General features: G+C 42.1%; 1 protein-coding gene across 3 annotated transcripts in view; it reads right to left on the minus strand.

Moving 5' to 3' along the window:
• The window catches only part of LOC127595928 (membrane-associated guanylate kinase, WW and PDZ domain-containing protein 1), a 79,131-nt gene that overhangs the window by 36,089 nt on the left and 17,733 nt on the right, over positions 1-25,309 (minus strand). For all 3 annotated transcript variants that reach the window (XM_052057948.1, XM_052057947.1, XM_052057949.1), the window contains exons 2-5: positions 22,252-22,541; positions 17,723-17,839; positions 4,713-4,832; positions 2,609-2,782 (exon numbers count right to left, since the gene is read on the minus strand). In XM_052057948.1, the coding sequence (XP_051913908.1) occupies positions 2,609-2,782; positions 4,713-4,832; positions 17,723-17,839; positions 22,252-22,531 (691 nt within the window). In that variant the 5' untranslated portion in view covers positions 22,532-22,541. The remainder of the gene's footprint in view (positions 1-2,608; positions 2,783-4,712; positions 4,833-17,722; positions 17,840-22,251; positions 22,542-25,309) is intronic.

Consider the following 25,309-nt stretch of genomic DNA (forward strand, 5'->3'; position numbering starts at 1 on the left):
TAGAGGGGGAAAAGACCTGAGGTCAGCATTTCTGTCAGCGAGAATGACTGTGCATGCATACCACACACGAGAAAATAGCAATTTTTATTCCGCTTAATTGTCCTTGATGATGTCCTCCAGCCATGTGCTCCAAGGTGAATCTGAGTGATGTTGGTCACAGGTCGGCACGGGAGTAATCCATCCTTATAGTGTTACTCTGATTCCAAAATATGACTCAGCATAAACCAGAGGAGATGACTCCTTTCTTCTTGGACGACGCCCAGATTAACTCATTGAGGCATCGCGGTCACAATGGTGGACAGACATCCGAAAGCGATTTTCTTCCTCCCCATACACTGCCACAAATTGCTCAGTGCTTGTCAGAATAAAAATATGCATGGAAACATCAAGTAACGATCAAGGAGTTCTATACTGTAACTGGTGACATTTCCAAATTCTGTGATGCCTTAAGATATGAGTTGTATTTGCTCAGTCAATATGCTCTTAACTCAAAAGACTTACACGTCAAATCAATTTTACTCACTGAAATAACTGGGGATGTCATGAACCGGCTCAAGCCTCCTTAAACTGTTTGTTTTGCATATTTTAATCAGGAGACTAAAACTATAGTATTGACTAAATATACGTATTAAATTTGATTAAACAGAATGCAAAGAACTGAATAATTTGTGCTTGAGTGTTAGTGCTTCGGCCAGTGGGGGCCAGTATAATACAGTGATCCAGTCACAAACGAGGAAGACTTTCACAACTACTGTAATTGACTTGTTACCTGTGCTAAGTCGCTTTTGGGGTTTTTTGCAAAGAAAATATACCTGTCAGTATTGTATTTTGTCAGGCTACATGTTGTTGCGCTGTTTGTGTTTTTGCTTGTGTTGAAACACTGTGACCATTGATGCTATTCGTCAAACCCGTCTATTTCATGCTCATGTTATTGTTAGATTATTTTTTATATATTGATTATATATTGTTATTGTGTATATTTTTAATAATTTATAATCAATTTGAAATCAGAAGTCATGGAAATAGTGACAGCCAAAGATAAATACTATTATTCCATTTATGTTCAGAAAGGATTTGGGTGAGGGAAAAATATGCCTGCAATATCTTTAAAAAATAATAATAATAACGAATAATTTTGGACAGAATGTCCATTTGGCAAGAAAGTAAGCACACTTAATATGTTATGCTGGGCCATGAGTTTGACACATAAGCTCTAAATCAAATCCATTAAATTCAGTTTTTAGAAATACATGTACTTCCCGCCTTTTATCTATTTGGGTTAAAGAGAATTTTTCATAGTTCGTTTTTATTATTTATTTATTTATTTATTTTAATTACAGCGGCTGACAAGTGGGTGGCCCAGGATGATGTACTAGCATCCACTGACGCACAGCCTTGACATCAAGGCTCTCGCATATACAGCTCCGGCAGAAAAAAAATGAAGAGAGCACTACAAAATGATCAGTTGATGCCGTCAAACATCAACAAAACAAATCTTCATTGAGATGCAAGGAAACTTGTCATTTTCTCGAACTGTCTATCACAAATGTGACACAAACACAGCAAGCATCTTTAGTCCCAAATTTCATCCTTGAGAAAAAGCTGAGAAAAGTAATGAAAACACTTGGGGGATTCAAAGAGTAAACAAGTAATCATCCCCATCTCGCAAGGGTGCAAATCTCTCCCTGCCTCCATGACCGCCGAAGTGATTTCAACCTATAAGCTGTCAAATGTACACTAAACATTAAAAAAAAAACTAAGAAACAGCAATAAATTACCCTCAGCCTTCTTTATGGAAGTGCAGGACTTATCTGGTTAGCGTCACGCTTACTTGCCCTAAGGGCAGCCTGACCTTGCTACGTAGCCAGTCCAGCAATCGATGAAGCCACAGCCCCACTGAGAGTTTACAGCATGCTAATCACACTACCGATTGAGTCATTTCAAACGCACACTGGAAGTACGGCGACGTGTTGTGCTGCGCAAGTGACACATGTGTGAAGGCTAACTATTAAATGTGTGAATGTGTGTGCTACTAGTCCAACTAACCAGTGAACTAGCCTTCTAAATTCCATCCATCCATTTTCCGAACCGCTTAATCCTCACTAGGGTCGCGGGGGGTGCTGGAGCCTATCCCAGCTGGCTTCGGGCAGTAGGCGGGGGACACCCTGAACCAGTTGCCAGCCAATCGCAGGACACACAGAGACGAACAACCATGCGCGCTCACACTCAAACCGAGGGACAATTTAGAGTGTTCTATCAGCCTGCCATGAATGTTTTTGGAACGTGGGAGGAAACCGGAGCACCCGGAGAAAACCCACGCAGGCAAACATGCAAACTCCACACAGGGAGGCCGCAGCCGGAAATGAACCCGGTACCTCGGCACTGTGAAGCCGACGTGCTAACCACTGGACTACCAGGCCGCCCCTTCTAAAGTAATTTTAAAAAATCTGATCTTTAAAAAAGACAGTGCCATTGCTAACACAAAAAGTCATACGCGTAATTATTCATATGTCAAGGCACCCCTCTATTACTGAGGTTGTAAATGTAGGTACGGCTTCCCACGACTGCTTTGCACACACATACTGCAGAGTTGCGAGGCGATACTTGCCTGGGAGGCCCAGGTTTTCATCGCCATACTCGGCTTGGGCCGCAGCCTTTTCCAGGTTGCTGAGTGACTTGCTGCGCGTGCGGAAGTTCCTGAGCAGGCTGCGGTGTTCCTGATAGGTAATAGGGGGGGTCTCGGCGCTGATGTGAACGGGGCGAGGCGTGCCGTAGTAATTCCCTTCGACAAACAAAGCGAAAAAGCAATCAGTCACCCGCAAACACTGAAAAGAAATATCAACACGATACACTTTCTGAAGATACGAACCAGAAAAGGAGAACTCGAGTCACACGGCTTGTTGAAATATCCATTGTTTAACGGCCTTTAATACCACGACACCGTTGCTAGTATCCGTCGCCTGTCTACAGCATTTTGAATTAGCATTAAGTTAGTACAGTTTGGTAAGACATAAGCTGTATGGTGTTTGGTTAAATACACTATGTGGAATTCTCTTGGTTTCATGTTTACTTTAACAGTAAATGGGAGTTGTTTAAAGCGACCACTCATTTTTGAAGAATTATTCTCTCTCTGCCCACCTGCTGCTTGTTATATATTAAGTTGTCTGCCACTATCTAGCATTCATGATGCAAATTTTTGCTGAAATTAAAAAGAACAGAAAAAAATGCAGATCATCAGCCTAAATCTTAAAATACTCTGAAGGTGGGTCCTTTGTAAGTCAAGGAATTACCAACGTGTGACTGTCCTGCGACTGAATTATGTCCGGTACAGTGAGTTTTAGCAAATTCTTTCAGGCTCTGAAGAAAAAGTCATTTTAACACTGAGCACAGTTTTATTTATTTTATTACAATATTTTTCATTGTAAATAGTACTGTGATGTATCCATTGTGTTCATATTGTATTTAATTGAAAGATGTTTGTTGTTTTTTTTTTCTCTTTCTCCTTTCTTCTTTCTACATACATTCTTGCTGCTGGAGGCTGTAAATTTCCCCAGTGTGGGACGAATAAATGATATCTTATCTTATCTTATCTTATCTTAACACTGCTATGAAATGGGAAAAAGCCTCTCACCTTGACTGCTTAGCTCAAGCCGAGTTTCTGTCAGTTTGAAATGTGTGGCAGATAAGGTGCACTTCGTTTATTGCTCTCATTGAAACCTCATAAATTATGGATGCTAATGGATGCGACCGTTTTAATCAAATGTAGCATAGTTAGCCAAACCGAAGATGGAAACTTGCAGGGAGTTTGTGGATTCGGCTACGAATGGGACACTAATGCAATGACTTTCTTACTATATCAAAACAATAAGACAAAGGATTGGGTATTTTTTCATATCCGTCACGACAGTCATAAAATTACTCACCTCATTTAAATAAGACAGACTGATTAGTATTTTGGCATTCATACATTGTTTGGATATGGTCTGTTTTTATTTGTCAGCCTGAGCTCAACAATATTTTTCCCGTCTATCATTAGTCTTTTGTAGGCTATACTAATTTAAACAAAGACAAGCTGAACTTCCTTAACGCGGCACATTACGGACCAAATCAGTACCTGAATCATAACCTATGCTATGTGCATTTTCTGTGAATTTGAAATTATTTTTGAAAAATAAATGGATGGAAATCTAGACAGAATGTTCCATTTTAATCTGATTCATCCATCGAAAAATAATTGACGGATGAAAATTGAAAAATGTGCAGTTAATCCACGTGGTTGGAATCGCGATTGGCCTATCTCACTTGTGGATGATTGAAATCAGCAGCTAAAAAACCCTGATCGGAACGCCACTCATTGCTGGATCTTACAAGTTGTTTTAAAAAATGAAACCACAGTATATAAAGCCACTGTGATCCGGAATTTATGCATGGGTAAATGAAAACACTCATCCATTATATTATTAGAATTGTGCTCATTTGATTTGTAATAGGATAATCCATTTTTGTGGTGAGAATGGAAGGACTTGAAAACCCCACACAGGAAGACCGCGGTCAAGATTTGAACCCCAAACCTCAGAATTCATAGGCAAAGGTGCAAACAAGTTTACCATGTACCGCTGTAAATTAATCAAATGTTTGCGTTGTGGAGTGCTGACGTGCAGCGATTAGAGACATGATTTGTGCCGCTGTGGAACAAAGCGGTTGCGGCCTACCTTTAAATTTGCCGCTCTCCAGCAGCGCTCCCGACCCCTCCAAAGAAAAAAACTCCTCAATGGAGACAAAGTTATAGTCTGTCCCGGGGATCTCTCCCGCTCGAGGCGGTCTGGTTGTACCTGGGAAAGGAAGACGACATGAAATATGAAGTGGAACATCGAAGTAATGAGGCTGGAAAGGCTGTAACCTCGTGTGCGGATAATGTGCCAATTAATCAAGGCAGTGTGCTTTTATCTGCGGGTCATAAATTATCGCAGGGCCACTGACCTCGGTGTTTAAGCCAAATAGCAATTCAGCTATAAATAGTGCCAAGACCATGTTTGTCTGTTGGTCTGAGTGGCTTGACACTTGGCTTACATTTGAAACACACATCAACTCTCTTCTCAATTTCAGTTTAGGCTCTCCCCGTTAAAATCAATCTCGCCATGGAAATAAATCCTCTTCGGCGCATTCTGGTAAAATGCTTCTTGTTAAAGCCATGATAGTAACAACCTTTGTGGGCAAAGATACAGCTTCACAAACTCTCCTCCACAGCTTGACACTATATAGAGCGCCGCCATCTGCTGCGTCACAAGTGCTCCCTTTAATAGGCAGCATTGCGAACTGCCTGTCCTCGCTGATTTATAATTGCTCCTCTTTCCACTCACGCAGACAAATTCACTGGTCCGTGTTGAGCTACAACCACTCCGTGACAAAACCCCGGTCGATTTTTGCTCTTTGCTCACCATGCATATCATCACCTGAACTCTCTCTTCATGGAGTTTTATGCACCTCTTCATTCTCAAATTCTGCACCATTTTCTGTCAATTTCTTTCAGATTTTCTGATTACCTGTAATACCAATCTTAAGGAATTATTCCGCTGGAAGTAGTAGTAGAACATTGTTGAGGAATGTCACCTTGCTATGAGAACTATTGACACTAGTCTCTGTCCTGAACATCTGCTGAAGTACTTAAAACAAAGAATGTAGTGCAGGGGTGTCCAAACTTTTTGCCAAGGGGGCCAGATTTTATGTGGTAAAATGTCGGGGGGCCGACCTTGGCTGACATTCTTTACATTGAACAACAATATTGTTCAACAAATTTTAGTAAGCCAGTCTGTTTCACATTTCCATTTTTATTTTAATTTCAACAATCTTAAGAATTTCTTTTGGTCCATTTGAAACAGGTATATCACATGCAACTGCTTATTCACTTGACTTTTTCTTAAACAGAAGTCTCCTGAGTGCAAATTGATTGATTTGAAACATAAAATGTATCACCATGACTTTTCAATAGTCACAAAACCTTTGACTCGAACAACAGGGAAATGAACAAGCAATACACATATCCACAACTGCAAGGATCATTTGAAATATGACATATCAGTCAATATAAACACGGAGTGATGTCTTGTTAACTCGTGAGTGATGCCCTCTAGTGTCTAAATGCTATTACTCATTTAGTGAATGCTATTACTCATTTAGCCACTAGAGGGAAGCAGTACTCTATGAAACATCACTCACCAGTCTACGAGACCTCAGTCAATGCAACACGTGTTCCATTGCGCCCAACCTGCGGGCCAGACGGCACTGATTTTATGACGGGGGCCGAGGGCCGGATGAAATTCGACCGCGGGCCGGACTTTGGACATGCCTGATGTAGTGTAAAGTTTAGATCTTATTTCCCCTTGGTTAATTAACAGCCCCCCGAGGGTTTTCTTGCCTCCACCACCTCGTGATTAGTCCCTGAAGGGTGCCATGTGCCCTCAAAGAGGGACCCTAATCACAAGGTTTGTGTCCAGCAGATATGGTCGGTACTTTGTCATCATGTCAAGATCGAACTTTGCTTGACCTTCTTTGTCTCTGATTTTTACATAAGGGGAAGGACTGCCCGCCCCTCATTTACATATTATGCCTATATATACGTATGACTGTAGTTGTTCGGGGCTTCCTGATTAAATCTGAGACTCACAAGAGCCCGAATCGATTCGTGTTGCGTTGTGATAAACGGAAGAAAAGACAATGTGGTGTTGGGTCTTCTTCCACCTGATAGAGAGATAAAAGAACCTGTGTCCAAGGAGGACCAAGAGCAAATTGACAGCTCCCATTCCTCAACACCATCCAACGAATAACAAAACTCATCTCATTCATCAGTATTTCATCCTCGTCAGAGATACTGTACATAATTGTGGCACCTGTGTTGAAATCCGTTTTGAACCTTTCATTCACCCTGTGCTGTGACGTAATGTAATATGTAAGTAACTACAGGGAACCATAATGAACACAAATATTGAGATTCTGCCATTAATTGGAACGCATTACAATTGTCATGAAAAAAAGTGAAAAAGCAAGAGATCGGGTAAAAATAAATAAATAAGCATGGGCTTGGGTTATTTAAAAAAAAAAAAAAAAAAAAAAAGCTAAATCATCGTGCAGGGGTGCCCATTACGTCGATCGCGATCGACCAATCGATCAAAGACCAGTCCCAAGTCGATCCGAGGGGTGTAGAGGGGAAAAAACAACAACAAACATTTGTATCTCTGTGCATGTTAGTAATATATTTTTGGTGTTAATGCACAATGCACCCTAATCATTCTATCAGTCTCATTTTCGCAAAAAGTATTTTAAAAAGAAAATAAAATAAAAGCAGGTCATCTTTAACCTACAGTGACATGTGGCTGTGTCACCAGAAGTTGTTAGCGCTCAGCAGTCTGTAGTTGCAGCTTGTGGTCAGAGTTGTTGCGCATTATCTTTTATCGTTATCATTATTCTCATTCAGAGTTTGTTTTGTACAATTCACAGAGGGGACGGGCAAACAATGGAAATGTGGAGAAACATTTTAAAACGGTACGCGTGAGCTACGATCGTTAACAGGCTGCCTAAGTATGTCGCATGCCTCAGCGTCAAGGCTATTGCTCATCAATGCATGCGTGTGTACGTGCGTGCGTGGGTGTGTATGCGCGCGTGCGCGGTAACGGGTCGGTTGCGGGAGGTTGGTTGATTGAAAAATTGATCTTCGGTGCAAAACGTTTGGGCACCCCTGCCATAGTGGTTTCCTTGAGAAACGGTGAACAGATTCCGAAAGAATCTTTAAATGAGTCAATTTTGCTTCTGTCACGTAGCAAGGTTGTGGTGGACCCCAAAAAGCAGGCAGGAGGGAGGAGCGGGGTGTATTTGAAGAATTATATTTAAAACATGGCGGCCCGGTAGTCCAGTGGTTAGCACGTCGGCTTCACAGTGCAGAAGCCGACTGTTCAATTCCAGCTCCGGCCTCCCTGTGTGGAGTTTGCATGTTCTCCCGGGCCTGCGTGAGTTTTCTCCGGGTGCTCCGGTTTCCTCCCACATTCCAAAAATGTGCATGGCAGGCTGATTGAACACTCTATATTGTCCCTCGGTGTGAATGTGAGTGCGAATGGTTGTTCGTCTCTGTGTGCCCTGCGATTGGCTGGCAACCGATTCAGGGTGTCGCCCGCCTACTGCCCGGAGACAGCTGGGATAGGCTCCAGCACCCCCCGCGACCCTAGTGAGGATCAAGCGGTTAGGAAGATGGATGAATGAATGAATATTTAAAACAAAGAAAACTAAATCCAAAACACACAAAGTCCAAAGTATCAAACAAAAACCATGACTAAATCTAAAACATAACAATGAACTAAACAAGACATAAAACAAGAGCAAACAGCAACACACATGACAGTAGCAATAAGCAACAATGACCCAACACTGAGTGTTTTGGGCTGGGAGTCCTTCTAAAGGCCTGATTAACTATGACAGACAGGTGTGCAGCTGCCAGGGGAGCCCTACAGTGCCACCTGTTGGTCCCTAAACCGAATCATGACAGCTTCCAGGCTGGCAGTGGAAACGTGTTCTCAATGTCCTTAATAAGAAAAGATATGATAAGAAAACCTTTATTAGTCTCGCAATGGAGAAATTCCCAATTCACAGCAGCAAAGTTATGAAAGGAAGAAGTAGAACAACAAAATATAGGAGCTGCTCGAAGGGCAGCCACTCTCGCGGCGCCATTTTGAAGTCCAAATAACAAAAATAACACAAGACAACACATAGGACAGAGACAGTCGTGCAATCTTCACCAATTTTCTGCATACACTTTGTTGTCTGAAGCAGTTATAGATGAAAGAGGAGAGGATCAAAGTGTCCTTTCACCAGTGGATCAGAGGTGAAAATGTGCACACGTCTGTGTGTAATCTGGAGAAATAAAGGTTTAGAAAAAATTTAACAAGAACAAGTCGCAAACGGAGCGTATGGGTGTGAAACCTCTCAGAAGTTCAATGAAAAAAGTGTTTCCCTCCTCAAAGTCCAGTCTGCTTGACTTAGTAATCATTTGAACAAATCAAAACCAATCAATGAATCAAAATTGAGCTTTGTTGTAATCGCCACATTTTGTTCTTGTCATGAGTCCCAAATCGACAGCACGGGCATCAACAAACAAAAACTTTAATGCTGTTCAGGCTCCCAGAGATGCAGGCAACTCATTTAACTAGACCTTTTGATTCTGCCAGATCGATGGGAATTGAATGAAATATTAATGAGGCACTGTGAAAGTTTTTCTATTGCCGTTGCAAAGATGGGGCGTTTGAATGATCAATGATCTGTCATCACAATTGACCTTGGCCTTAAATGGGGCAATGAAAAAACAGTACCACATCATTACGAGACCACTGAGGTAAGGCGCTAAAGCAAACTGTTTATAGTGCTGTTGTATATCTGGCAGTCGGACAAATCTGCTAAAAAAAAAAAAAAAAAAATCTGTTTCATTTACCGCTGCACCTGCTCTACACCTTAGTTGACCTCCAGACGAGTCATTCGTCTCCCAAGACAAAATCACCCTGAGCCTGTCCCGTTCTCCCACAGGCGCACATCTGATGTTGGAGCCCAACACCCAGGCAGCCAATAAAAGTGATGAATGTGCCGCTGTCCTGGCAGCAGCTCGCCATACAGAAAAGAAGAACTTGGCAGCACACACACAGACTGCTCGGTGGACACCCGCACTGGACACACAAACATTAGTGATCATCATCAATCCCACAAGTCTTCCTGAAGTTATTTTCAGGGCAGGAAGGGCAAAAGTACTCAAGTAGAAGCATATTTAGATGTAAAACAAACAAACAAAAAAATGCTAAAAGTAGAAGCAACTTGCTTTGTGCCTAGGAAACAGGTCAAATGTGTACACAAAAAAACAAATGTGTGCCGACAAAATACTAAATTGTATAGTATATCATGCACATAAAATACTAATTTGTGCCCACAAAATAGATATAACATTGGTACAAAATCTTAATTTGCACCCATGAAAAATGTATAATGTGCACACAAAAAAAAAAATACAAACGTGTGCCCAGCAAGTAGGGAACATATATGCACAAAATAGTAATTATCTCCAAAGAAATACTGTAGGTGCACAAACGATATACATTTGTGCAGAGAAAATCCTAATTAGTGCCCTTTGCACAAAATATCAAATCGTGTCTACAAAATAGGTAAACTGTGTGAACGAAATGAAAAGTATAACGTATACGTACAAATGATTACTTTCTGCCAGCAAAGAAGGTATACCATGTAGCCATTTCAAGTCCGCAATATTTGGCCTGAAACAGAGTTGAGGAAGAATGATGTCGGAGGAAATGTGCAACACAAGGCTCATCTTTATCACCGTCTGCTCCTGCCCTCGGGCTTATTAACACTCTTCCTGATCCACCTGCTGATACTGTCGCTGATTATAATGTTTACATTCTGGCTAGTCTTGCAGCTTGTGCTTGCAGAATATATCATGGTTGTTTTCTGCTTTTGCGAGGTAACACAGATATGTGCTCGCTTCCTCCCCCATTATGAACTAGGCCAGGGGTGCCCATTAGGTAGATCCTGATCTACCGGTAGATCTAAGACAGGTCCCAAGTAGATCCGAGGAGTGTCAAGAAGAAAAAAAACAACCATTTGTGTGTCTTTGTACATGTTAGTAATATATTGTTTGTGTTAATATACACTGCACACTAATCAGTCTCATTTTCACAAAAAAAAATATTTAAAAAATAAAATAAAGCAGGTAAATCTTTAATTTGTGTGTGTGTGTGTGCGTGCGCGCGCCGGTAAGGGTAGATCCCGTGAGGTTAGTTGATCAAAAAGTAGATCTTCGATCCAAAAAGTTTGGGCACCCCTGAACTAGGCTATAGTTCCTAATTGGTACATCTGTAGTTTGTACACATGTTTTTTTTTCAAATGTATGAATAGCCATGCTTGCATGAAGAAATTGATTAATAATCCTGAATTCATGTTTGAGGGTAACCGGAAAGTGTCATTTTTGTTCCACACCTCTAGTTCACCTGAGGAAACGTCATCAAATGTCAGTGCAAAAGATGTCCTTTCTTCTATTTTTCTTGCTGTCAAATTTCAAAATGGGTCAAATTTGACCCAAATAGCACATAAGGGTTCAAATCCGACAACAAATCCCCATGACCACATCTGACGTGAATAATTCCACTCTTCCCCTCCGGACAAACACAACGTCTCCAGCTCATATGGCACAAGTCTGGCACTCATTATCTATGAGCCCTCCTAAGAGATATATATGGCATGCCAGTGCCGACGGGGGGAGTGCACGAAGGCTTTCAGGACGGATTATTGACATCTTCTCCATCCCCTGGCCGTCCCTGTGGATGCTACGTGCCGATCCTCTGGGACAGGAGTGTGGTAGAGACTGATGAGGTAATTACGCAAAAGTCTGTCTCAAACCGGCAGACAAAGCTGCCAGATCATCGCACACAAACTGCTAATGACAAGCGCCGCAGTTGAAAAGGCCACAGATGCTCTCTCGATTTCTCTCTCGCTCTCATGACAACAGAGCCTGCATACGAAAATAACTAAATGATGATGATTCGTATCTCAGACTGTAATTACAAAAGTCTTTTATGGCGGAGAGGTGAGACGCCCAGGGTCTCCAGACGATGACTTTGCTTCAGAATCCGGTTCACGTGTAAAAATTGCAGCGATGTGGAAGCAAACGTCGAGGAGGGTGCTTTGAGACTGCAGACGGACAGCAATGGAGGTTGACAAGAAGTGTTTTGTTGTACCGCGTACCCCAAAAAAATCGCACACAGGCACATTAGGTCACGGATGGTCAAGTCAAGGTAAGTACAGTGGCGTCGTTCGATACAAGTGACCCAACGTTTGCGATAATGCTGTCATTCTGTCTCGACTCAACTGCACTCACAATAAGCGGATATTAAACAGTTTTTCTAAAAAACACTTCAAGATGTTTATTGCCATTCCCAGTTGAGGTTTACTGTCAAACTAAACATAAAACATAAAGAGAATTACAACTATTTAAAACAACCCAATAACTTTGCCTGAAGAATGTTATTGTTAGTTCAATGCTAACACACAAGAGAAAAGGCCATTGACAGGGTAACAGACAGACAGTGTTATAGCCCTGTATGCCAGCGGTCCCCAAAAACCAGTGTGCGGCCTGCTACCAGTCCATGGGATGTTTGGCCCCAGGCTGCACAGAGATAAACCTTCACATGCACCGCTATGAACCCTCCCCCACACCGGCAATTACCTTCGGAAGGTGGATATACGTCAGCTCCTCCCAAAATTATCCACCGACAAGAGAATAGACGCCAGCAAATGCTTACGTCAGGCCCCACCCCCTTTGCCGATTATCTTCTGAAGTGCATGTGTACCACCCCCGCCCATCGGTGAATGTCTGCCGGTACGCGAAAATCATGTACTTGTATGGATCGGTCCAAACCGGAAAATAAGCTGCAGAAAAAAAGGCTGCAGACCATTGCTTTAAGCAATGGATATTTGAAGACAGATGATGGAGCAACATATACTCACAGGCATATACTATATTTCCTCTGCGAAAAGCGGCTACTCTGATTGCAGCATGCTGAGTCACTTTCATCATTTGGGCCTGTATGACTGTATTACACCGTGTCTCGTTGACCAAGGCAGGCACACCAGAAGAGGAGCAGCACAATGAATTGAATTTTAGCATTAAGTCATGTACAAGCTGTTTGATCCTTTATATTCTATTGAATTGTCATTGTTATTGCTTTTATAACATGTTGTGTGCTTGATTCTTTACTAACCCTTTTCATGCACCACTGTCCACTGTCCTTGAAAGGGTTTTTCTATTTTTTATTTTTGGAAGGCTGGAACGGATTAATGGCATTTCCATTCGTTTCAATAGGGAAAGATAATTTGAGTCAGAGGGCAAAGTTAACTTGCATCTCAAGGCACCAGTGTACATTTTCCTTACACAAGGTCATTTCACAACAGTCGCTTTTCCGAGGCCTATTTCCCCAAGAGTTTATTTGTAGCGTAACATGTATTCGCTTGATTCTGTCATTCATTTCCATTTTTATCCACAGAGCCTTTGTAATTCTATTTTCTGGATCAAAGCACGCTGTCTCGTGACAAGCCTTCAGGGAAGGAGATGCTCTTAAAATAGCAGACAGGTACAAAAAGCACACCTTCAGGAAAAACAAACGGGATCAAATACTCTGAAGGACTGTATAATTACTCAAGACTTTTCTTTCCTTTATCCAGTCACTTGTGAGGCTCACGGGGTTGAGTGAACATGCCGGCCGTCCATTCACATTCGAGAGTGTTCATTAATGTCACGAGTGAGCTGGCAGGGAACACATTCTATGCAAACAAACAACCATTCACATTTGCATTCACAACGACGGACTCATTGGAGGCAGGGTGTCCAAATGTATTCTTTCTATTCCTCAGCTGAATCCCATCTCCTGAATCGAACCAAACCAAAAGCGTGACAATACTTCAGGATCATTCATGTGATATGGTCACAAATTGGACCTTGACACGAAGCATAAAGTGGAGGAAACTGTATGATCATTATTCTCCACAGAAATTGTATTAATATTTTTAAAGTGTCATTTTACTTCTGTCACTGCAAGTTATTGATAGTAGTAGCGGCAGTTCCCCATCATTCGCGTCCCCCAGTTTTTCAACAGCCACACTTCTAACATGTCCATGTCAAATATTGTTTTAGTATTTTTCACAGGCCGCTAAAAACAGTTTAGCGTCTCAAACGAACCTTTCTGTATGTGTTTGGAATGTGGGAAGAAACTGAGTTCTCGGAGAAAATCCATGCATATACCTTTTTAACGGGATAAATTTCTAGTTTAACATTGATAAATTTCACTTTTTAATGTTAAAGGTTTTGTGACATGATGTGAAAAGTTTGACTTCCTAACGGTCCATGTCAATAGTGAAATCATGTTTGTGCCTTACAAATCAAAGGTACTACCTACGTAACTATTATATAACTACATTTGAACTTGATAATCTATTACGGTACATAAAATTATCAGGATAAAGTGCTCCGGCCTTCCTGTGTCGACTTTCTCTCCGTGCCTGTGTGGGTTTTCTCCGGGTACTCCGGTTTCCTCCCACATTCCGAGAATATGCAGCGCTCTAAATTGTCCCTCGGTGTGTGTGTGAGCATGGATGGTTGTGTGTGCCCTGGTGATTGGCTGGCAACCGCTTCAGGGTGTCCCCCGCCTATTGCCCGAAGACGGCTGGGATAGGCTCCAGCACCCCCGCGATCCTAGTGAGGATCAAGCGGTTCGAAAAATGGATGGATGGGTCTCATGATAAAACATGAAATGCATGACGTAATAACTTGATCCTGAACTTTTTTTTTCTGGTGTGGCCAGAAATAGGCTTCCGTGGGCTTCCAGTTGAGGGATATAAACGCCCAGGGTAATGAGGTAATGTGAGTACCTCACTTCCAGTTAAATTTTTGATCAGAACAAAAAAATAAATGAAATTGAATGAAATTCAACCAGGTGTCTCGGCAAAAACTGAGGCACTTGTACTGTATGTCAACAAGGTAAAATGTTACTTGCATGAAATTTTTATGTTTGAGTTACGCTAAAGTATATTTTCTCCAAATAAAGTTAAGTTCTCTATTAAAAGCCAATCTTCATTTTTTTTTTTAGTTCCCGCTCCTTTAATTGCAATAAAAGAGTGACAATTCAGATAATTCCCGTAATTTTGCGGCCCGACTGCCCCCTCATCTACCATTCGGCCCTTCGAGAGTGTAAATACAACTAAAAATTGACTGAAAGAGGAGCGACATACAGTACAAAAGGTCCTGAAGAGGGCCACAGTGAGCCAGTGACGAATCCTCTCCTGCTACACCAAGCCCAGCGGCCTCATCCTCAAAGAGAATCCAAAGATATGTGACTTCTCTATGAGCACTTATGACAGTTCCCAAGCAGTTCCGGGATCAGGAGAGTGTGCGTGCATGCGTGGTATCAGCATGACAACAACAGAATCTTACAGCGTCATGTCAACAGATCAGAGGATTAGACCTACGCACTACATGGGCGGGGGGGGCTCAACCTCAGCCTGGTTGTCACTAACGGAAAGTGTTTGGAGGCGAGGCAGGCTCAGCCGAGGCCCATTCTGGTATACAGCAACATTGTCACCACATTGCCAAGCGGGTGTGCGCAAACGAGTAGTGGGAGAGCTTGTTGTACGTTAGGGGAGATGATCAGCTGCTTACTGCGTCACATGACCCACTTGCTGTCCTCACGGGGAGGATTAGAAGACGCTCTGTGCTTCCATAGAAAGGTTAAGACTTCTGGCACACGAGGTGGTCTATCTTGTCCATCTAACTGGGAGAAAAATAGAAGCGGACAGGCTAAAAGGGAGGGAGACAAAATGGGGCGTGGGGGGAGAACCAAGTCATCTGTTATATCCCCCATCGGCCGTTCCCAGTGATGTCATACATTAGAGGAGATTAGGATTGCAACAGATGTAGTACAACTAGCCGCCTTTGGCTGCCATTGTACTTTGTACATGATTTCATTTATGAGCATCCAAATTACATTGCCTGTGCAACCGCTTTCCCAAGGGGCTTACACAAAGATAGTACACACACAGTTTTACAGCCACTACACAAAAAGAAGGAAAAAAAGGACCCTGGAGCAGTGGGTGATGCCTGAAATGGGAAGACAGCCTCTGAGAATAAACCAGTGCAAAAAACTAAAGTTGCCACGAAAATGTTCCAAATGACCATATTCTTTGACACCGCTCTAACTTTGTCACTTGTACTGTTGTGGTTGTGACATGTCTAATTGAGTTGAACAAGCAGTCTCTTATAAGCACTGTACGAGTATCTTTTTTTTGTTCTTATTTTATTTCACTAATGCAAAATTTGTTTACTGTGTTTAGTTGTGTTATTTTTGACTTCAAAATGGCGCCGCGAGAGTGGCTGCCTTTCCAGCAGCTCCTATTTTTTTTGTTGTTCTACTTCTTCCTTTCATAACTTTGCTGCTGTGAATCTGGAATTTCTCCATTGCGAGACTAATAAAGGTTTTCTTAATCTTAATCTTAGTTACAGAGGCATTAGGAGAACATTGATAAATTCGTTGCTTGACTGATTTGTACGAGGCAGGGACAGTCAAGGGTTTTCTTGATCAATGAATATTCCATTGTAAGGAGAAGATTGTGTCGAGTCATAAAAACAGCGAGGGGTCGGGGGGCGCATCTGTCTTTGGATAAGATGTATTGTTTGCAGAAACAAAGAGCAACAAATGTGAGCAGATGTGACACACCGGATGGCAGCAAAGGAGACAGGAAAGAAGAGGGACACAAGAAGACCATCTTGAGTCTTCGCTAGGAGCTGAAGCTCTTTACTCGGCACTGTCACTGTTTGGCTTTTACTATCAGAATCAGAATCAGAATCATCTTTTTTGTAATTCTTATGTTAGTCTCTTTACTTTAACTTCTGCAGAAGACAACATGACATAAAAAAGACATACAGTAACTTGAGAGAGGCATCAGGACTGACACAATTGCTTACTGTTAAAAAAAAAACACTAAAAGAGGTTAGGTGATTTTTTTTCAGTTAAATTAGCACGAGTTATGGAAGCCCATTGTTTTGATGGCATAAAAGTTGAGTTAATGCGAGCTAGCGCCTGATCAACATCATGCGACATGAAACTTTAGGTTTTACAAGCATTGTATAAAACTATTTCATGGAGAGATTATTTTGTATTTTTTTTTTCAAACACAACCATTAGTACTTATACTTCGGTACAGAGTGCGAGTACTTATGCCACTTGCACTGCAAGTCGGGGAGAAACCATACAGTGCCAAAGCGGCAAAAGTTGACAGTTGAAACAGACGGAAATCACAAGGAAGACACATCATGCCAATCCAAAAAACAGTTTTCATCCCCAGGAAATAAAACATATGAACGCCTCATGAAATGAATTGTAAAATACATTTTGTCATAAGCGATGTTCTCCTGCACACTAGTCTGGTTGCATATTAAATAAATGCACCTTCAAAGACCTAATTCCAACTACCTGAAACACTGCACAGCATTTGTTGTCTTTCACCACTCCCTAAAATTAGACTTGACCGTGAAGTATGATGATTTAAATTCTTTAGAAATGTTATATTTCCGCCATCATTCATTTTCCTGAAACAAAACAAAAGCAATTCAGTATTAAATTCAACCTGGAGTTCTGCCACATCTGGGAAGTTTGGAATAATATATATATATATATATATATATATATATATATATATATATATATATATATATATATATATATATATATATATATATATATATATATATATATATATATATATATATATAATGAAGCTGAACGTCATTTGTTTTAAATTTTACTGCCCCAGCTCCCATATATATATATATATATATATATATATATATAATATAATATAAGAATGACTTTTAAAAAATGTCAGTTAACCGAAATGGGACAATACATAATTTGAGTAGTTCAAAACTCTGTGTGTGTTGTCAGATTTAGAGTTGATTTGAAATTTTGAATTTTGATTTTGAAATATATTTTTATTTTTGGAAGAATTACAACAAGCAAATGTCACCGACTTTTTATGTACAGTCCGTTGGAAAGAGGGCCTCGAAATAAAAGGTGTTGCATACAGAGCGACACATAGATTGAAGGCAAGATGAAGAGCATCAAGGGGGACTTACAAGGTACAGCTCGGAGGAAAAGGTTCTCTCGGATGACTTGCTGAAGTGTACTGTCCACTGAGCCGGGTGTGAAGCACTTACTCAGATACAACCTGAGATCCTTGCACAACGTGGCGCCTGAGGGAAGGGCAAAGAAAACAAGCATGGTGTCAAGAAAAAGAGAGGAGGTAGAACTCACATAGAAAAAAAATCATAACCAGAGTGACGAGATGTGTATTTGGCTGAGAAGACGACCAATCAGGAGTTAATTGATGTGCGCTACCGCAACACTTTGAATGACGCTCGGCTTTAGCACTTTAGTGCCTTGACTGGTGTACTGTATTCACACACAGCCATTTCACTCTACCACTTCGCATTGCACCTGAGAATCGCATGCGTTTTTTTTGCTCCCTCATGCATACCAAAACAATCTCCTGAAGTTAATTGCCGCAGACTTCACAATTGAGGCTTTCACCGGGGGAGGGAGAGCCAATCACCTACGCCTGCAATTCATCTCTCTGATCACTTTCTATCATCTCAAGCGCTTTACACGCTCTGTTGACAGGCCGCTTGGCGTTATTGATGGACTGAGCGCATCTCCGAGCCTGTCAGTCACACTGACAGACGACGCTTGCCCTGCAGGCAGCCGCTGCGTCTTACCGTCTGCTTTCGGTGGTGGCAGACGGAATTCACTGAGCTATTAAAAGAAATGTCAGAGTGCTATATGCTTCGAAGTTGAGGAAGTCATCTGCATGCATGTGAGCGCATGTTTGTATGTGTGTGTGTGTGTGGATAGATAGATAGATAGATAGATAGATAGATAGATAGATAGATAGATAGATAGATAGATAGATAGATAGATAGATAGATAGATAGATAGATAGATAGATAGATAGATAGATAGATAGATAGATAGATAGATAGATAGATAGATAGATAGATAGATAGATAGATAGATAGATAGATAGATAGATAGATAGATAGATAGATAGATAGATAGATAGATAGATAGATAGATATGCACCTCTGCACTGTGAGGCGGGCGTGGTGACCCACCCGATCACGATGCCGCCCTCAATGACAACTTCAAAAAAAATTAATAGCTCCCTTAAGATTTCGACAGCAAATCAAGTTTTCTTCGGTCCATCCCTGAAAACATACTCGAAAACATGCATTTTGCAGTCAACCATTGTAGCCATTATTTAAGTAATGAAATATTTATTAAGACGAGTATATCATTAAAGGATGGCGCTTATACGAGCTATAAAAGATCTGCTAAACACTCAGATCATTACTGCTGTAAATCAGTTATTACTACAAAATAACCTTCAGCATAGTCAGTGCCTAATGAAGCTGAACGTCATTTGTTTTAAATTTTACTGCCCCAGCTCCCACTTTTTTTAATTACAGCGCACCTTTTTATATTTCCCACAAATACGTTTGATTTACTCAGGCAGTTTCTCAATTGCAGGCTTGTCCATTCTTAAGCCCTTGTGAAAGGTCATCAGTTGCGGCCCAAGCACTGTTCCAGTTGAAAGTACAAATAAAACAAGAACGGATGGTTTACCCGGATGTTGTTTTTGGCAGCTAGCTTAAACCAAGGGTGCATCGGTTGGTTTTTGTGAATGCTTGGCTCAGGAAATATCTCAAAATGGATTTTATGCTGCGAAGTATGACAGAAACATATCAGAGTTCAAGGGGAAGTTCACAAGTATACGGCCGTTCCAATTTATAATGAGACTCGCTTTCTTAGAAGACCATTGACACGTACGTTCTTAATAAACGTGTACATTGCGTGTTCACGAGACCATACTCTGCGTTCTTCATATTGAGAAACGACCTCAAGCAAAAACGTAGTGGCGGGTGTTTTGCTATGAACTGCTCTGCTTGATTACCGTAAGCATATTTATCTGGATTAATGAGGCCGAGGGAAGCAAGCTGAGGATGTTAAATCGCAGGCTGAACCATTGCTCCGAATGAGAGAGCTCTAGTTTTGATTTGGTTTTTATGCTGCCATGTTAAGGAACTTGTTGTTGGATGTTACTCACAAAAACATCAGGGATAGTCGGCTTTTGGATGAAACTTCAGGAACCTAAAATACATTAGAAACTTTACTCATTTGGGATTGTTTTCAGCCCCATTGGCCATGACATTCTTTGGCAGCGCTTGTCGTGTGCCCCTTCATCGGCAGCCTGTTTACAGCAGATCCGTTCCCGACTCCCTTGTCACGCTAGGCCCTTTGCACTACTGCAGCCTTTTGGCCGAGGTATGTTCTTGAGCAAAGAACACTGGAGCAATTTGGCTTCACCGTTTGTCTATGATGCTACAACCGCAAGGAGCTTAGCCCCAGAACGGAGCCGGCCCCCTGACATCCCCCCTAGTGCGAATGCATCCAGGCGGAGGTATGGAGAAAGACGAGATACGGCAATGGAATGAAGTAAAGTTAGGCAAAGACGACTAAATGGAAGAGGACAAAAGTACAAAATACATCTGACAACTCACTCGCAAGTTTTAGTGCGTGTTCAAAATAAATTGGAGTGTGAAATAATGACAGGTTTAGCTGTTAACTGTCAAGCTTGACACTGAGAAGAAGGCAAATGTAGAACACATACACATTGCTAATTAAATGCTCTACGATGGCTGTACTGCACTCATCAGGAAAAACAGACATTGTTAACACAGTGAATAATAATAATATATAGTAATAATTAGATTTTCCTCAATCGATGAAAGCAGGCAAATGTGTAGCAAAAAATGACATGCACCAAACACCGTAATGGAGAAAGTCATCGTACCGCCCAATGTGAGTTAGAAAATAAATGAATTACATTGACAACAAAACACTTACTGTAAACTTTCCTTGCCTTGCCTTACAAACAAGCGTATACTTATAAAAATGGCATAATGGGTATAGGAGAGGATGTGAATGGAATTCAGAAGACTGCTGTAGTCTTTGTCTTTGTAAAGTATAAATGCTCTTTACATATTTTAAACATGCTGGTACCCACATACACTTACACGAAAATTCCTTGCAGGGGGGAGCCAACGCTGCTTCGCGGTTTTTCACTTATCGCGGCAGGGTCCCGGTCCCCATTAACTGCGATAAGTGAGGGAACGCTGTACTATTATTTGAATTATTGTCATTTTTGCTTTATGTCCATTTTGTTACAGTTCTGATTGCTGTTAAAGTGTCCTAGAAATAAATTTGACTTGAGTTGTCGAGTTCAAATGTAAGTTGGTAAAACTCATAACGGTGCCCACTACTTCTAGACTTGAGCCGAGTAAGTTGGCCTGATAGTTTGAGGAAGGAGCCACCTCATCCATCACTGTCAATTCAACACGCAGTTCCTCTGGCGGCGGATGGAGGAGCAGGCTTCCGAAATGATCATGAATGCGCCCGTGGCCAAATCAGCTATCAATCAAGGCGGCAAGGCCACGGGGGAGCTGCGGTCAGGTGACACTCCGCTGACATATTATTCCGCTTCGAAGCGACCGCGGCATCCGTTAGCCGTGCCCCGTGTTGTTATCGTCAAGGACCCTTCCCAAATGACGGACAACTATATGGCACATCACCCCTGTCACGGGGTAGTCAGTCGTGACCTCGTCTGTGCACGCTGACCGCCGATCGCCTTGACACAGCCACGCTAATTGATGAGTGCGGATCAACATCGTCATGCTACAGACGGCGGATTTGGGCTGTGAGGGGGAGGAGAAAGAGTTGCAGTGGTGTGAGCAGCATTATGATGGATGACGGGTTGGACACCGGAGTGACAGATTGTTTGGGTGCAGTCTGATGAAACAAGGGCAATAGAGCACAGCAGTCAAAGCAGGAAGTCAATAAAGCACAGAGACAGTGAAAACTCGTTCCATCCTCAGTCATTTTTGTCCATCTTTTCTCCATTTTTTGAGGTGGGGGAATTGCCCACCGAAATCTGTGAATGCGAGCGCGCGCGTCTGTGTGTGTGTGTGTGCGCGAGTCTGTGTGGAAGGGAGTGGGGGGTTATAACCTTCCCAGCTGAATCTCCTGACGCCCCCTTGCCACCCAAGGTAAAACTGTCTCAAACAGCCCCTGAAGAGGTGCCTGTAAGATGTTCGATAGGGTTGTCTTAGAGTGATTTAGTAAAACATAATGGCTAGCCTGTTAGCTACATATGATCAGTGCACCATCTATTTCACCATTATAAAGTTGCATCTGTGCCATTAATCCAAACAACGGAAAGGTCACTTATTTAGCCAGCTGCTCAACAATCACGTTAACGTTCTGAGTAAGTCTGAATTTCCAAGACATCTACAAAGTAATTTTGTACCAATTTACTCAGTGAAATGTAAATTACAGGCCGCTTAAACAATTTACCCCACTTTACACATTCACATTACTGCCGTGGAAAGAAGGCGGCTGAAATCATCAAAAGCAGTTGGCTCTGTTTTCTCAATCACGCTGCCGAGGTCAAATGACATGGAAGCATTCGTTTACAAGTGGCTGTGAGGCCATGGTGTAAAGGTCGATTGTACGTTAGCTCGCTGAAAACAAACTGTTTGCCCAGTCATACCTGGTGACACGGTTTTGATGCGGACAGGATGGGGGCAGGAGTTGAGGACCCCACGTACATCGCCAAGCGTCATGCCCAGTACAGGCGTTCCACCAATCTCCAGGATGATGTCGCCAACATTGATTCCGTCCCCTGGGGCGGCCGTGACAAAAGGAAACTCTCCGTAATCGGCCCCTCCTCCGACAGCCACGCCGAGCTCCCCCGACGAGTCGATCAAGGGGACGAAGGTATCCTGCATCCTGGAACGCCAGTGCAGCTTCCGCATGGCGGTCTTAGACATGGCGAATGAGCTGCAAGGAAGAGGAAACGGAACTTCAAGGTGTCATGTCAAAAAGTGTCAATTGCATCAGAAATCTACCAAAGAGACTGTCAATTCCGAAAGATTCCTTAAACTTTATTCAGTGGAAAATGTATTCTTCCAAAACAGCCTTTGAATTTTATACACAGTATATCTACCCAGCCATCCATTTTCAACACATATCATATATGTATACTGTATATAAATATAAAATGCTATCTTTATGCTATCTTTGAAGTTTTAATTCTCATAACATCCTGATGCGGGATTTAATTTTCTTTGTAAAATATGCATATTTTTTATTCATAAAATATGGACTGAAGAAATTAAAAATCATACAACAAACAGCGCTGAGGGCTCTATTTGTTTCTCCATCCATGACAACATGGAATGTGGGAACTGTGTCTGTATGTTTGAACACAAACACACGGCCGTTCGCAACACTAAAACGGCCTTTCATGCTCGCTCCAGATCAGTCGCGTTGTTATGTAAACATATGCTCACATGGGAAAAAGCTGAATGCAAAGGTCTACACCACATTGCAAGATTCTATTGTTGTTGTATAGCATGTTTTTCTTGTTTTCCCCCTATCACAAAGGTGAGGAGAAAAAAAACAACTCAGAGGACGTTGCTCGGGGGATTTCATTGAGGTGACAGTGATGTGAAAGTTTTGTTGTAAAGCAGACGATATTCTTGCGTAACCTTGACACATGGGAAAATGTGATACATTTGTGTGAAACTTAATAAGAATCGACCAAAGAGACAGTTGGGAAGTGTTCTCCAAGGGAAAATGGGATGAATTTGGCAACTCGGTATCAACCTGGAAGCAGGAGTGAGTTAGTTGAACAGAGCAGGTGGGAAAATGAGCATCCCGTATCAATTCAAATTATTTTACCAGCAACTCTGCCCAAAAAATAAAATAAATCCACATTCTTTGGTTATCCCAGAAAACCCTCACCTAAAGATTACTTTCCCAATCTTTTTAGCCAAAAAAATTTACACGAGTGGCTCTATTTTCATGACCGTTGTAAATCCAGCCTAGCACGTGGTGTAAGTCAGAAACAGGTTAGATAGTTTTTCACCCCCTTTAAATGCCGCGTGCTCATCGCGCACTGAGAGTCTGGCCATGGTAGAGCACAAACAACAGTTTTGTTTTGTTTTTGACACGGGGAACAAAGGCATAGTGGCATCCAAAACATCTGCGCCCGTTGACTCCAATCACCCTGATGGAGTGTATTGTTATATTTCAAACAGGGTGGCAATACATTCACATTCAAATAAACTTTGCTACACTTATTCATACACCAGCACCTCTGTTTTAGCCTGGAGATTAGCCATTATGCATCACTTAATCCCCACATTCCAATCCTCTTAGGCGAATGCTATACGACGATGACCCTCGCCTATGAGAGGGATAACAAGGGCAGCGCTTTAGGGCTAGATAAGCCTGAGCGGCGGCACCCTGAAGGCTGTACGAAGTACCATTAGACAGCAAGAGAAGGACACCGTATGTCTGATCATTTCTTCTTGACGGGCAGGAGTGACAGAATTGGCTGTTGGGGGTTGGAGGAAGAGATGAAAATGAGAAGGAAGGGTGTGAAGGACAGAGGGATGGGCTCTGGCAGGAGTAACATGAGAGGAGAGGAAAAAGACGAGTGCAAAGGTCACAGGAAGATGGGGAGGCGCCACTCAGCCTGGGCTTGGCGCAGGAAGCGACTGTTTGACCTTGGCCAACGCAACATGAGTCCCTCCATCCATCCCTTTTCCGAACCGCTTAATTCCTCACTCGGGTGGCGGGGGGTGCTGGAGCCTGTCCCAGTCATCTTCAGGCAGTAGGCGGGGGACACCCTGAACCGGTTGTCGCAACATGAGTCCAATTGGCAAATAGCGCTGGTCACCCGAAAGGCAGACGGCACACAAGCTGATTTTGTGGACGTACTCACACTTGGCCAGAACTTGGCAAACCTTTTACCAAGTAGCACCGAAAAATGATGAATCATGGTCAACATTAAAATACACTAGAGTAATAGGCCTGAGTATTTGGCAAACACGAGGTAGATTTTATTCCTAAAAATATCTTGATTATTATTATTTGAAGCTACTGTACCATTCTGCACCGCTTGAACTTAAACACTTCAAGTGAGGTGAGGTTATTATTCTCTCTTTTATTATTATTTGTTTCTTTCATTAACAGAGCGGTACCGACAACTTTGTTCACAAATGTATTTGAATTGGGTGGTAGTTAGGACACCGTTGCATTATGGCGTGTCTGAAAAACAAACACAAAATAAACTTCAAGACTCTTAATCACACACATACAGTATATATGAATCTTTATTCATATTCCATCAAGCGCGGCTCATTCCGGGGGTTGATCTGAAGAGTTCTCCAAACATCCGTGCAGTCGTCTGTAATGATGCATACGCTAAAAATAAAACCACTGATTGGTGCTGGGTATTATTCCAATCCTGTTGAGCGTACTCTGCCGCCCATCGCGCGTGTGGTGTGCCGACGTTACATGCACTGAGTCACATGAGCACTCGCCGTTGTCTTGACCTCATGCGTCGGATGGCACTTTAATGAGCCGCCGCCTGTTAGGGCGGCCCGAAACTGGACTCGTGCCGTCGTTGACATCGCCGCACACTCATCTGTCAATTCAAAATCACTACACCGAGATGCCATCCATAGGCGGACGCAGTGCAGACATGACAAAATAAATTCAATAATTGTAGCCACAATATCGATAGACTATGCACAAAA

Source organism: Hippocampus zosterae, chromosome 2, assembly GCF_025434085.1.
Source record: "Hippocampus zosterae strain Florida chromosome 2, ASM2543408v3, whole genome shotgun sequence".
Lineage (NCBI taxonomy): Eukaryota > Metazoa > Chordata > Actinopteri > Syngnathiformes > Syngnathidae > Hippocampus > Hippocampus zosterae.